General features: G+C 36.7%; 1 protein-coding gene across 1 annotated transcript; it reads right to left on the bottom strand.

Annotated features, from left to right (window-relative positions):
- Nucleotides 1-1006: 1006 nt before the first annotated feature.
- On the bottom strand, nt 1007-1591 carry LOC144708746 (uncharacterized). Its single transcript, XM_078582186.1, has one exon. The coding sequence runs from the start codon at nt 1504-1506 to the stop codon at nt 1159-1161; it is 348 nt and encodes a 115-aa protein (XP_078438312.1). The 5' UTR covers nt 1507-1591; the 3' UTR covers nt 1007-1158.
- Between the last annotated feature and the right edge of the window lie 12769 nt (nt 1592-14360).

Raw genomic sequence — 14360 nt, forward strand, 5'->3', positions numbered from 1 at the left:
TTAAATAGATATGAAGGCAGATCCGGTATAGATATGAAAGGTGAGCCCGGGCGAGAATAAAACAACACTGAACCTTAGGGTTAAAAAATTTAGCAAGATCAAGCAAGCGAGGCCAAGAAAATAAAAGCTAATCATGCTAAAATTTCCAAGGTTCAACTAGGATATTCAGCTCTCTGTTCCTTTTTAGTGAAGATTATAGAAGGAAATCTCACAATAGCTGATCTGCACAAAGGAATATTTTCATCCTAACGTTAAGCATTATGATTGTTCATGAAGCAAAGGATTGATGTAAATGAAAAATAGCTCAGACAACAAGAAAACGAGAAGATTGGATAAACATCTAAGCTAATTTTTCTCAGCGGAGCGATTAACAGATACAAAACTTCCCCAAGTCCATTCTGAAGATCATTCCTTACGTCCCGAATAAATTGATAAGCCCCTTAAAGTTTAAGCATTTCACAAAGAAGATTTAAGTTTGATTTTTTTTAGAAAGAAGACTTCAGTTTGGTGTTCTAGCATTACGATTTTTCAGGAAGCAAAGAAACGAGGAGAAGAAACGATTTGTTAAATATCTAATTTTACTGGTTCTCAACGATGAGATTAGCAGCCGCCCCAATTCCATTTTCCAATATAATTCCTCAGTTCATGGCGTAATAGAAGACGAACAACAACATTTACCAAATCGACGACACCCTAATTCATTCAGAAAAAAATGCTAACTTTCTCCGATTACCAGAACGAAGAGCAATCGGAAAAAAAACACGCATAAAACACAATTTGGAGGACGAACCTCCCCAAATCCATTTCCCATCATCACAATCCCCCAATTTCTTCGCAAAAGCGAAGACGAAGCAAGGAAAAAAAAGGGGATCAAGAAGAATTCATGGCAACCCAGAAACCCTAATTCATTCAGAATCCCCCCTAATCCATTTCTCATCATCACAATCCCCCAATTTATTTGCAAAAGCGAAGACGAAGCAAGGAAAAAGAAGGGGATCAAGAAGAATTTATCGCAACCCAGAAACCCTGATTCATTCAGAATCCCCTCAAATCCATTTCCCATCATCACAATCCCCCAATTTATTTGCAAAAGCGAAGACGAAGCCAGAAAAAAAAACATTGATCAAGAAGATTTTACCGCATCGCGGAAACCCCAGTTCACTCAGAATCTCCCGCAGCGGCAGAGATCGGCGATTGCTGATTCTGAAGGCGTTCGAGGGCTTTTTCGCGGGCCCAGGTCTCGAGGGTCAAATCGGGCTTGGCGTTGAGACCCACCCCGAGGATCACGATGGTGAGAAACGAGGTGATGTAGCAGGGAAGCTCCCAATCCTCCCATTGGCGAGATTGTCCGGGAGGAAGCGGAGTTCGATTGAAGAGGTAGCCATTGCCGCTCTCCTGCATGCCCGGGCTGGTGAATCTCTTCAGGTCGCCCCCACCGCGCGATCGCAGGGAAGAAGTGACCCTCGATCGTAGCATCCCCGCCGCTGCCGCCAGCTTCGACGACATCTCCGCTGCCCTGCGATGAACTGTGGAAGAAAGAACACTTCTTGGAGAGATTTGTATAGCTTGTTAAGGGAGAGGGAAGAGGGGAGAGAGAGAAAGAAAATGAGTGGAAATGATGGTGAATTACTAGAAATATAGAGAAAACCAGATAGAGAGAAAGCTAGAGAGAGGGATAAGGAGATTTTTAGAGAGAGAGAGAGATGGGGCGATTCCTTGAGAGAGAATGAGTTTATTGAAGATAGAGCTTTCTAGAGAGAGAGATGGGGAGATTCCTTCAGAGAGAATGAGATTATTGAAGATAGAGATTTCTAGAGACAGATGGGGAGATTCTTAGAGAGAGAATGAGATTATTGAAGATAGAGATTTCTAGAGAGAGGGAGATGGGGAGATTCCTTGAGAGAGAATGCGATTAATGAAGATAGAGATTTCTAGAGAGAGAGAGATGGGGAGATTCCTTGAGAGAGAATGCGATTAATGAAGATAGAGATTTCTAGAGAGAGAGAGATGGGGAGATTCCTTGAGAGAGAATGCGATTAATGAAGATAGAGATTTCTAGAGAGAGGGAGATGGGGAGATTCCTTGAGAGACAATGAGATTATCGAAGATAGAGATTACTAGAGCGAGAGAGATGGGGAGATTCCTTGAGAGAAAATGAGATCATTGAAGATAGAGATTACTAGAGAGAGAGAGAGATGGGGAGATTCCTTGAGAGAGAATGAGATCATTGAAGATAGCGATTACTAGAGAGAGAGAGATGGGGAGATTCCTTGAGAGAGAATGAGATCATTGAAGATAGAGATTACTAGAGCGAGAGAGATGGGGAGATTCCTTGAGATTTCTAGAGAGAGAGATGGGGAGATTCCTTGAGAGAGAATGAGATTATTGAAGATAGATTTTTCTAGAGAGAGGGAGATGGGGAGATTCCTTGAGAGAGAATGAGATTATTGAAGATAGAGATTTCTAGAGAGAGAGAGATGGGGAGATTCTTAAAGAGAGAATGAGAGCATTGAAGATAGATATTTCTATAGAGAGAGATGGGGAGATTCTTGAGCGAGAATGAGATTACTGGTAGGGTTCGCTATTTTTTACCGAAATTCGATAAAACCGGACCAAACCGATATCGTTGGTTCAGGAATCACTGGTTTATCGGGAATCAGGAGCAAACTGAACTGGAAACCTGACCGAAAATATACACATTTTAGAATTATTATATGCATCATTTTATTGATTATACCTTTATTTTACAATAAATTTTCTCTCTGTGCATTAATTCTTGAAAATCTTCAACATGGCCATTTTTCTCACTAAAATCCTATCTAGTGCTTGAACACCATTTTTATCGTATTTAGAAAATATTTAGAAATTGTTATTGCCTTAAATTTTAAGTGGATTAAATAAATAAAATAATAATAAGAAGAATAATATTTATAAATGTTTTTAAGTGGCTAGCGAAGGACGACCTAGCGGCACTCAAGCCAGCCGCCAGCTCAAGCCGGCCAGCAGCCAGAGAGCATCGCCGCACAAGAAGTCTAATTGCTGGCCCACTAAGCGCACAGATAGGCCCCCATAGAGACCCAACAATAAGCCCATAGAAGCCCTTGGAGAAGTCCCCGCACAGACCTGAGAGAGGTCAAGTAATTTCAGAAGTAAGAGGAAAATGACATTTATATTAGTATGTGGCATTTTTAATTTCTCCGTTATAGGTTAAAAGAGGGTTTGTAGTTTTTAGATCCGCATCAGGACAGGCTCAGAAATAATAAAAAGGATCGCGGCCCAATGGGCTGCGATCTTAAGAAATGAAAGGAAAAATTGTAATCGGGCTTCGAGCTGACCCGGCCCAAAGCCCGTGTAATTTAGGGCCATTTTTAACTAGACAGACATCATCTCAACTGTCCAATTTTAAGGAAGATGGGACGTTTAGAACTATTTTTAATATCAAATCATTTTCTTATTTGTTTTCCAGGACTCTGATTGGCTCCAACAACTGAGGAGGAAGGGGGGACCCATCTACAAGTAAATCATGAATGCAGACGCTGAGTGAGCAGGTTGAAAAGGCAGTCGACGAGGCAGCTAACATGGCAAAGATGGTGCACCGATAAAGAATGGGTCCACGGCTGCAATTTGATCGCAGCCTTTCAACCATTTTAAGGGTTGATTGAACAATTGAGGGGCCATACTGTCTTTCTCCTCCCCAAGCCACCGTCCTCATCGGCTGGTCAATGGACGTCGTCGCCGAGGGGACCAAGCTGATCCAATGGCCCTTAGAGAGCTGTTGGATCAAGCCTGATCCCTTGAGGGGTCGAGAGAACCTCTCTTGACCTCTTAAAGGGAGATTTTGACTGCTCTAACATCATCTTCGAGGTTTGGAGCACGCGACGGCGTTGTGACAGCTCCGGCAAGAGTGCAAACAGCTCAGGGAGGACTCATGGAAGGGCGAGGAAGCAAGGATTCTGCACCATCAAGGAAGAGAGGAAAGGGGGAAGACGCACACCGAAGTTAGGGGGTGGCAATCGGCCTCCCCACCCCCGTTCCTTGATTCAGAGCGGATTCATTAAGCTTTCCAGTTCAATTTCATTGCAATTGAGTAGAACAACATCATAGATTTATTTGAGTTATTTTCATCACTCAGAAAGTTTTCTTTTATCAAAATTCAAGACCGTTATATCATTCAAGAAATTCTTCAAGCACCTTATGCACATTCGAGGTTTCTCATCGGTTTATATAAGTCCATTTCGATTTATCCGTATAAAACATATAAATATATATAATATCTAAACTTCAGAAAAATTTTAATAACGCTCCAGTATTTCGGCCTCTTTGAGGCATTCTATCGAACATCTCCAAGGTGTTGACAGAATTTCCTCCAGTCCTCCCAATTTTTAGCCATAAAAAATTATATAAAATTATGTATATACATATATATATATTACCATATAGTAATTACAACATCTCCAAGTCGCAGCCAACTATTATAATCAATTGAATAATAATATATATTCATTCTTAATATTCTTATTAGTCTTTTTAATTTCTCTTAACCCCTCTCTCTTCTCTCATTACTTTCCCTTTGCACTCAAGCTTTTCTAACTAAAACAAAAATCAATTTATGTATCTATCTAGTTAGCTATACTACCTAAGATATTATACTGACCTATCTAATTAGTTATCTTACTAATTGAATAATATTTATACGTCCACTAATTTCTCTACTCTTAAAATATAAGCATACACACATATATCTTCTCATCTATTCCAATCTATCATTCAACTTATACTACTAATTTTCCTTTAGCTTTATAATACTATTCTATGTCTTGTCTTCGTCTTCACATCTCTACTAAACTACATACCTCTATAAACTAACTACTTACCACTTATTACTATGAGCTCTTATTCCCTATCTCGCTAAAATCTTAATATCATTATCCTTACATCCACCTCCTATTTTCATATATCTTACTACTAAGTAATCAAAAACCTTATATTCTATCTCTTATATATAATTATCTCATCAATTTAATATATCCTCTACTTACTAGTTACTTATTTACTATATCCACTATCTATAAAATTATTAATACCATCTCGTGATATGTTTAACATCCTAAATATAACTATCTAACTTTGTCCTTTTACTATTACTTTATCTCAATACTTAGTATTCCTTATCATCATATATAAGCCTAGCATCTTCAGTTCCTACTTTACTGATATTTACTTACTATTCTTTACCGTGCACTGTCTTGATTGCTATAATTACCTTCCCTTCACTATAAATCAGTTATTAAATTCACATCTAAAGGCCAGTCTCTGTGGAGACGACCTTACTCTAACTGTATGTTTTGAGGGAGTTTGTATATTTTAATCAAATTTATTTGACTCATGCAAATTAAAAATTACAACATTAAAAATTAGTTTGCAATTTTTCTCCATCAATGGGGAGATTCCTAGAGAGAGGATGATATTACTAGAGATGGAGAAAACCAGATAGAGAGAAACTAGAGAAGGGGGGAGCTAAATAGAGAGAGAAAGGGAGATGCCCAGAGAGAGTGTGAGATAAATAGAGCTAGAGAAAACCAGATAGAGAGAAAACTGGAGGGAAAGAGAGGGAGATATCTAGAGAGAGATGTGGATCTTCTTAGAGAGATAATGATATTATTAGATATGGAGGAAACCATATAGAGAGAAAATAGAGAGAGAGGGTGAGTTTAAAAAGAGAGGAAGATAAATTCCTAGAGAGAGAGTGAGATAACTAGAGATAAAGAAAATCAGATAGAGAGAAAACTAGAGAGAAAGAGAGGGAGATAGAGAGAGAGAGATGGGGAGATTCCTAGTGAGAGAATAATAGTACTAGGATGGAGAAAACCACATTGAGAGAAAACTAGAGAGGGGGAAGTTCGTTAAAGAGAGAGAAAGGGAGATTCCTAGAGAGAAATGTGGAGATTCCTAGAGAGAAAGTGAGATAACTGGAGATAGAGAAATACAGATAGAGAGAAAACTGGAGAGAAAGAGAGAGGGAGATAGCTGGAGAGAGATGGGGAGATTTTTAGAGAGATTGAGATGCTTGAGATAAAGAGAAGGAGATAGCTTGAGAGAGATGCAGAGATTTTTAGAGAGTGAGATACTTGAGATAGAGAGAGGGAGATGGCTAGAGAGAGATGGGGATATTTTTAGAGAGAGTGAGATACTTGAGATAGAGAGAGGGAGATAGCTAGAGAGAGAGGGATATTCCTAGAGTGACAACGATCTTGCTAGAGATAGAGAAAACCAGTTAGAGAGAAAGCTCGAGAGAGACAGAGAGAGAGAGAGCTTAAGAGGAAGATTGCCACGGAAACTGGGAGGGAGATTCTTAGAGAGAGAATGAGATGACTTGAGATGGAGAAAACCAGATAGAAAGAGAACTAGAGAGAGAGGTAGATAGCAAGAGAGAGATTGTGAGATTCCTTTATAGAGATTTTGGGACATTCCTAGAGAGAGTGTGTTTATCCAAATTTAATTTTTATTAATAAAAGTTCACCTATTCTTAACAGATCAGAAACTAATTTTCAGGATTTGTTTATCCAAATTTAATCCAGAAAATTTTAATCTACCTTCAATTGAAGTTGGGATGAATCCTCTGACAAGTCATAGCTCTTTCTGATTTGCATTGATTTCAGCATGTCGATATGCATCATAATGAGCTTCTTCTCTTCTTCCCAAGCCTTTTCCTTCTCCTGCATTCTTATATACTCCTCCCATAGTTTTTTTTGGGAGATCTTCCAATTGAGAAGATGAATCGACCTGAGACGAAGAGAAAGGTCTATCTATATTCTTTAATGATTCAGTTAAACCAATGGTTAGTTATTGGAGCAGATAGCACATTTCTTCGGACATGCGTATTTTTTTCCGATGGATTTACATGGATTCATTAATGGAAATTTTTGGATATAGTGAGTAAGAGGCTCTGGTTGTTCGCCATTCAAGAATTCTTGTTTAGGGTATCAAATAAATCCAACAAACTTTGGTTAGTTTGATCATGAGAATTAGGTGAATAAAAATTTGGAGATTCAGAATTACCATACGTGTTTTTTCCATATGCATCACAATTCTCAGAAAAATGAGTGGTATTTGAAGTATTTTGCATGTTTTTTTCAATTATCAAATCAAACAAAGTTTGATCACAAGGATAGGAAGTAGAAAGAGAAAAATAGTTTGAAGATTGGGATTCATAGGAAGTACATATGTCAGAAATTCTAGAATTCTCACATTTATTTTCTTGAAAATCCATTCATATTCCCAGAAATAGGTATATTACTGTGAAAATTAGGAAGAGTAGGATGAAAATTGGAAGAATTCCTAGAAAATTTATCATATGAAATAAAATTTCCTGAATAATGTTGATTATTGCTAGTCTCTTGTCTATTCTCCAGAAATTTACTCTTAGGACAATCAATATGATCATATAAAGGATTACAATAAAAATTAGAAAATTGAGACCATTAGGCGGAGCATGTGAGTTATAATTATTTAATAATCAGGGAATTTCAGTGTGGGTGTTGAGGTGTAATCAGAAGAATAATAAGAATAATTTCCCTGATTATATGGAGAATAGTTTTTCATATTTCCATATTTTTGTTATGGAATTCAATTCCATAACAATTAAAAATTATTTCAACCAAACATAAAAAATGTCAAATTCTAATAGAAACACCTGGATGGTATCCATTCACTTAACCAATAAACTTATTTATCCCTTAGTGCTCAACAAATCCCTAGATAAAAAAAATGAACTTTGGCCGTTTTGCTTCCCTGGCAATGGCGTCAATTGATAAGCTCGAAAAGTGCGTGTTTAATGTCATTTTTTAAGGGCTTTCGAACTTAACCAATAAAATTTATTTATCCCTTAGTGCTCAAGTAAGGGCTCGAACCCTAGGGAGGGGATGATGAAATTCAATTTTGATCGAATTAGGGTTTAGAAATCCAAATCTAATGATATAATTTTGTTAGGTGCTAGAAAATGCTTGTGACTTGTATTTAGCATTCTAAACGTTTTAAATTCAAATCATTTCTAAACTTGTATTTAGCATTCTAAACTCTGTCATTTATTAACAAAGACTTAAAATGAATTAAATTTTCATTTTTTGGCAATCAATGAGAATCAAATTTATGATTACTTAGCAATTCCTGATAAGATTTGCTAAATAATTCCGTAACTTAGATCAATTATGTGCCACATTTTAATACTCCTCTTCACTAATGTGTGAAATCTAGATTAGAAGTCGACAATTAGAATTAATATTGTGTTTGATTTAGAAATTTAAATTGGGTTGAATTGTGTTTGTAGTTATGTAGTGCATTTAAAATGTATTCAGCAAATTGATTGAGTTCTAATTGATTTAAGATTTTTATCAATAAAAGTTTAACTATTCTCAAAGGATAAGAAACTAATTTCAGGATTGTTTATCCAAATTTAATCCAGAAATCGTTAAACTACCTTCAATGAGCAAAGCTTGATCAAGCTTTGCAAATTAAGGAAATGATGAATTAATGGAATTTTAAACGAATACGGGAACTGAACGGAATTAAGAAATTGCTAATATTGAGCACAAAATTAAGTGTGAATTGAATTCAAATTGAGCCTAGAAATACCAGGAATAGACTTGGAGTCGTCTTGAATGAATTCTGTGCAACGAACAACCAGATTTTCCTCGAATTGATGCTTGAATTTTGGGGAAGAACACGGCGCCGGATAGTCTGGATTGCCATCCAATTCGAGCTTTAAATTCACTCCAAGGTGCTCTTGAGTCTTCAAGGGAGTCAGGCGATCTCTCCTCAAACTTTGAAATCAAGAACCCTTTCTATTTCCTGTTACTTACGTTTTTTTTTGCTTTGTACGCAGGTTGAAAGAAGCGCCATGATTGGGCCACATGGTGCCGCGTACACGTCAGACTTCATTCACACGACGCTGTGTACGTGCAATTTGCACGGACGAAGCTTGCATGGACTATGTGGATCTGAAATCCAATTGGTCCACGCGAGCTTTGCATGACTTACTCGCTGCGTCGCACGCAGCGAGTTAAGTCATACCTTGTTAGTTCACGCTCGCTATGTGTGGTGCGCACAATGTTGTGTGTGTGTGTGTCCCGCACCGAAGATGCTTCCGCAGCTTCTGATTGGCTTGCGCAGTTCTTGTACACCCTGCACAACTTATCAAACATTGAGCGCTTAAACGGGCCCAATAAGGGTAAGTTTCATTAAAAATGACTTTTATTTAAAAAACAATTGAAATAATGCGTAAAAACAATTATTAATGCATAAAAATGCTTTATTAATTTCTCAAATATGTTTTATTATTGATTTATTTTTATTTATAGAAATAGGTCCATTAATACATTTAATTTATTATAAAAGTCAAATTTTAAAACGTTTAAAATGTGTTAATTGACCTAATTATTTATCAAAAGTACTGTTTCTCTTGAAAATTAAGAAAATTCTTGTTTAAACATAAAATCATGATAACATGCACTAAGATTTAATGTTCTTAAGCTATAAAAGCCCACAAATATGACAGTAAACTCTAAATTATCATTTTAGTGCAAAGTTCGTTCAAAAACATTAAAGAGAAATAAGATTTTAATGTGGACCCTGATATTAAATGATACATTTCTTTTTTTGACTATTGAACCCTTTAACCATTGATAGTTTTATAAAATCTGGGCTTCTCTACACTTGCAATGTATTTGTTTTCCACTTCCATTTTTCTCGTTTTCTCTCGTATGGTGCTCACTTTCCAGGCTCTCTCCATTAGGATCTAAAGATCATGCACTGGTATCATGGAGGTTCTTTGCAACATTCAGATGTCCCCTCTCCATGGTTTCTGGTGTATTTACTTTCATCTTATCATATGAGGACATCTAGGTGTGACAGTTTCATTTTTATGCAAATATTCATTCCATCTTCCTATGCTTAAATTGTTCTTCGTGGGGAGAGCCATAAACGTGACTATGGTGTGTATCTTGACATAGACAGGGTTATAGCCCCAATCATCCCTACTGCTTAGCTATAGCCCTATCATCAGGGAGAGCCATATTATTTTCTATTCCTTGAGCCATAGCCACACCATAAGGGAGAGCTCACTGATTGAAATATATATGGTCGGCAAGCCAAGCACAAATTCCACATCTCATTCCATGTTCATTAATAGAACATATTCATTATAGTGCACGTGTGATGCGTATAATGAAGTCCATGAATACATGATCAGACTTAGTGAATTATGATGAGATCATAATACGGAGATCACTAGTCTTTAAGCATGTGTTCTAAACATTCCTATTCAAAGGATACGCGAGAAGGACATCAAAGTATCTGGATAGAATAGCACTATCTAGCCTCACTCATATGATGAGTATGGCCGGTCCTGTAACCATTAGTGTGGAGACACTAAGGATAGATAGTGAGTACTCTTTAGTAGAAAGAGTTCATTGAATTGATCCGTACGAATCCCTGAATGGTATTATACCGAACTGTCAATCAGGTCGATTCACGTCACGGTTGTGTAAGTGGTTCTTAGACCTAAGACACCAAAGACGTCTTGTGGACAGACGGTTGTACTCTAACTATGGCCCACGAATCTCTAATCATGGGATTTAAACGATCTTAGTTCGGGTACATCAAGAAGTTCATGAAGACAATTGAGTGATCAAGATGAGATCATCCACCCTCAATATAAGAGGTGACAGTTCAAGGAAGACGATGTGATGAAGTCATTGGCCAAGGCAGTGAAATATCAGAGAAGAGTTCTCCGATGATTTCTGGATGCATCAGTACTAACTTGGATGACCGATTAGGGTTTCCACTTGACCATACCCAAAGTCGTCCTAGGAGTGTCAAGTGGATGAGGGATTATACATAAATAGTAACGGATGACGAACATGTTCCATGAGTGAGTCGATACACACTCCTTTGTATCTTCTAGGACACGAGGTGTAGCTTGGCACCCCACGTGTCGGAGACTCGACCTATCGATTGGGTTAAATCAGTCTGACATTAATTAATCTATATGATGATATAGTTAATTAATTTGGAAGGCCAATAAAAGGTTATTGGGCCACTGGACTCATTAACTAGACTGATACATAAGCCTAGAGGGTCACACGCATATGGTTTTGGACGTCGAAAGATACACTTACGTTTTGGGGGTTTTAATGAAAAATACCCGCTTAGTATAAGTAGGGGAAGGCCCTGAACAAAACTCACCCAGGCCAGAATTGTTCAGGGGCCTTTCCCCTTCTTCTCCTTTTTCCCCACACTCCCTCTTCATCCCCGACGCGATCGGAACGGCGTAACAACGACGATGGAGATTAAACAGGGCTCGTCAACAAGGAGGAGATTCGATGTGGCGAGGATTGCGTGGATACGTCTAGAGGCTGCACAATTGAGCAGCTTGACTCGTCTCACTCCGGGAGCCATGAAATCATAGATGTGATCCATTTAAAGGTACTAGTTTCAATGTTTTTGTTGATGTCGTTCGATTCGTTCAAGTCTTCCGCTACAAATTATTTTCATTTATTCATCCATGTCAAGGCCTCTAGAACCCAACAATTCCTACCACCAATGGTCAATTTTTCACAAAGTTGGCATGGGAGACTATTTGCCATCATTTTCCTACAAATTCCAAGAGCCAAGGCAATCTAGAATACAGAAATACAGTTCTAAATGTTGAAAATATTGATGAAAACCATACCTACTGATCAAATTGTACAGAAAATAGGAAATAATTGGCATCAAAATGTGTATGATGCCGACGGGAACAGAAAATTGAAACCTAGGTATATTGTTTTATGTAAAAACAGAATGGTCAATAAATAATTGTAACTGGAATGCAGGAAACTGGAATTTACTAACAAGGACATGTCAATCTTTAATGGAATTTACTTTGATTCATTATCGATGAAAAGAAACTAAGGCCTCAACTCTGAAACAACATGGTTTTATGTTGATATTATGGGAAATTAGGAAAAGAACCTATTTTTGGTTGATAATATGAATCTTGCAATATGGGATCAAACTATTCGACAAATTGATTAGTCCACTAAAAATCTCCTCCCAAGATGAAATACAAGTGCCTAAATAATGGAATTCAGACATGCTATTAAATTATATTGTGTATCTTAAAGAATTGCAAAATATATATACCATAGCGTTGGACTTCTTCCTCATCAATAATAATTTCATTAATCTTGTTTTATGCTTCAAGGAATTGCGTCCTGCTCCAATTCAAAATCATGGCAAAACATATTCTTGAACAAAAAATATAAATATGGTTATTTATCACCTCTTACAGAAACTTGTAAGGCCAAAGTTACTTTAGTTTTAAGATTTTTGCTTTCAATGTTTGGTTCACAATATTTTCCCCTTGTGTGTGTGTGTTTTTTTTTGTCCTCTTTGAAATTTCCATTTTGGAAATACTCAGATCATGAGGGCACCTTATCATCATCTAGAATGAAGAAAAATGTATGGAAAACAAGAGATACCCCCTCACTTCATAATTCTTCATATTTTGAATGTTTTACTTTGATTGCATCGAGGACTCTGCATGAACTGAATAAGGGGTATTTTTTCTAAATTTCTATTTCCTAAGTCCATTTATTTAATTAATTTTGAATTATGTTTTATAAAAAATGGTACATGTTTACAGAATCCTAGCTTTAAAAGACCATCTTCTCTGTATGAAAATAATATGTTGTTAATATTAGAACTCAATCATATTCGTGTGGAAAATTATTTTCATGCACAAATTCATAAAACAAGGCAAACAAATAATTTGATCCATATTCAACTAATAGGTATGAAAGTGTTATTATTTTCTCAATTGATAATTATGTACACTTTAATATGAAATTCATTATTAAATCAAAAAAAAATTTGATGTTTTGTTGGGAACCTCTTCCCTCCTTGATTAATTCCGCGGGAGTGTTTTTGGAAGCCCTGAATTTGTTCGGCCTCTAGAAGTAGTCAGGTGATCAAGGGGATCTTGGATCTCCACTTTTTCTTATCCAACTGATCTTGATGATATTGTTGATCTTATCACAAATTGGGTGCCCTTCCCTTATTTATATCTCACTTAAAACTTTTTAAAAAATTATCCTAACTAAAGTATATACACTAATAAACCTTTTAATCATACGCGTGTGACCCTCAATGGTCATGTATCATTCTAGTTAATAACATTAATGGCCCAATGACGATTACCACTAAACCTCATTAATTAACTTTATCAATGTTTAGATTAACTGAGGATCAATTTAACCTAATTAATAGGTTAATTTTATAGCTTGTAGGGCCCAAGCTACATCTCATGCTCTAAAAGACATAGGGCATCAAATGAACTATCTCATGAAATCTTTACCGTCATCAGCTCTCGCATATATATTTAATAACATCATCTTCCTTTACCCAATATGCTTTTATGCTAAGGGTGAATGATCCCATTTTCCTTTAGTCAATTACCTTTGTGTATCTCTTACTACATCTGAGCTAAGGCTTATTGATAAGCCAAAAATAGGGGTAAAAACTATGCAATTTTTAGCCCTTGTCGTTGTGAATTTTTGTCTTATGCAATAAAATTTATAAAACTCTACTTAATATGTATAGTGATAAGTATGAGTGTCGTCCAAGGGAAGCAAGTAGGAATTTCAATTGATTTTATTTTTGCTTTTTTAGATCCTAATTAGAGTGAATTTGATCTTCAATGAGGATCAAGTCACCCTAATTAGGTGAGAATTTAGAGAGGGGGATAGAAGAGATGAGAAGACTAGAAGAATTAAGGGCTCAAAATTTCCTTCTTTGATCCTAATTAAAGGATCCAAGAAGTCATTTAGAGAGGTTGAAAGAGGGTTTTGATGTCAGATTGGTTGGTTTTTTAGTTTGCTGATTCAGAAATGAAATGGGGAAACTTTAATCTCCTAAGAATTAAAACTAATTTTTTTAGAGTTTTTTATTAATGTGCACTCAGAATAGCTAGGTGAATCTCTCAATCTCTCCTCTCAATCTCAGTAAGGGCTTGTATGTTTCGCTCAAGCCTAGCGGTTTAGAAGTTCATACCAAGATCAAGAAAAATGAAGAAAAAATGACACTAAAACAACATCCAAATACACTAAAAGTTCAAATACAACAAGCAAAATGGTACCAGATAGGTTGATCCAAGCTAGAGCTCCTCCCTTTCTTGCAGCTGTGATAGAGCACCATCAAGAATGAGCCCCTCCTCTCGAAATTCAGCTTTTATACCTAGGTCACATGGTGAAAATCACCATTTTACCCCCATTTAGTAATTAATTTTTATCTATAAATGTAGGCTAGATCTGAATGATCCAACC

This window comes from Wolffia australiana, chromosome 10, assembly GCF_029677425.1.
Source record: "Wolffia australiana isolate 7733 chromosome 10, ASM2967742v1".
Classification (NCBI taxonomy): Eukaryota; Viridiplantae; Streptophyta; class Magnoliopsida; order Alismatales; family Araceae; genus Wolffia; species Wolffia australiana.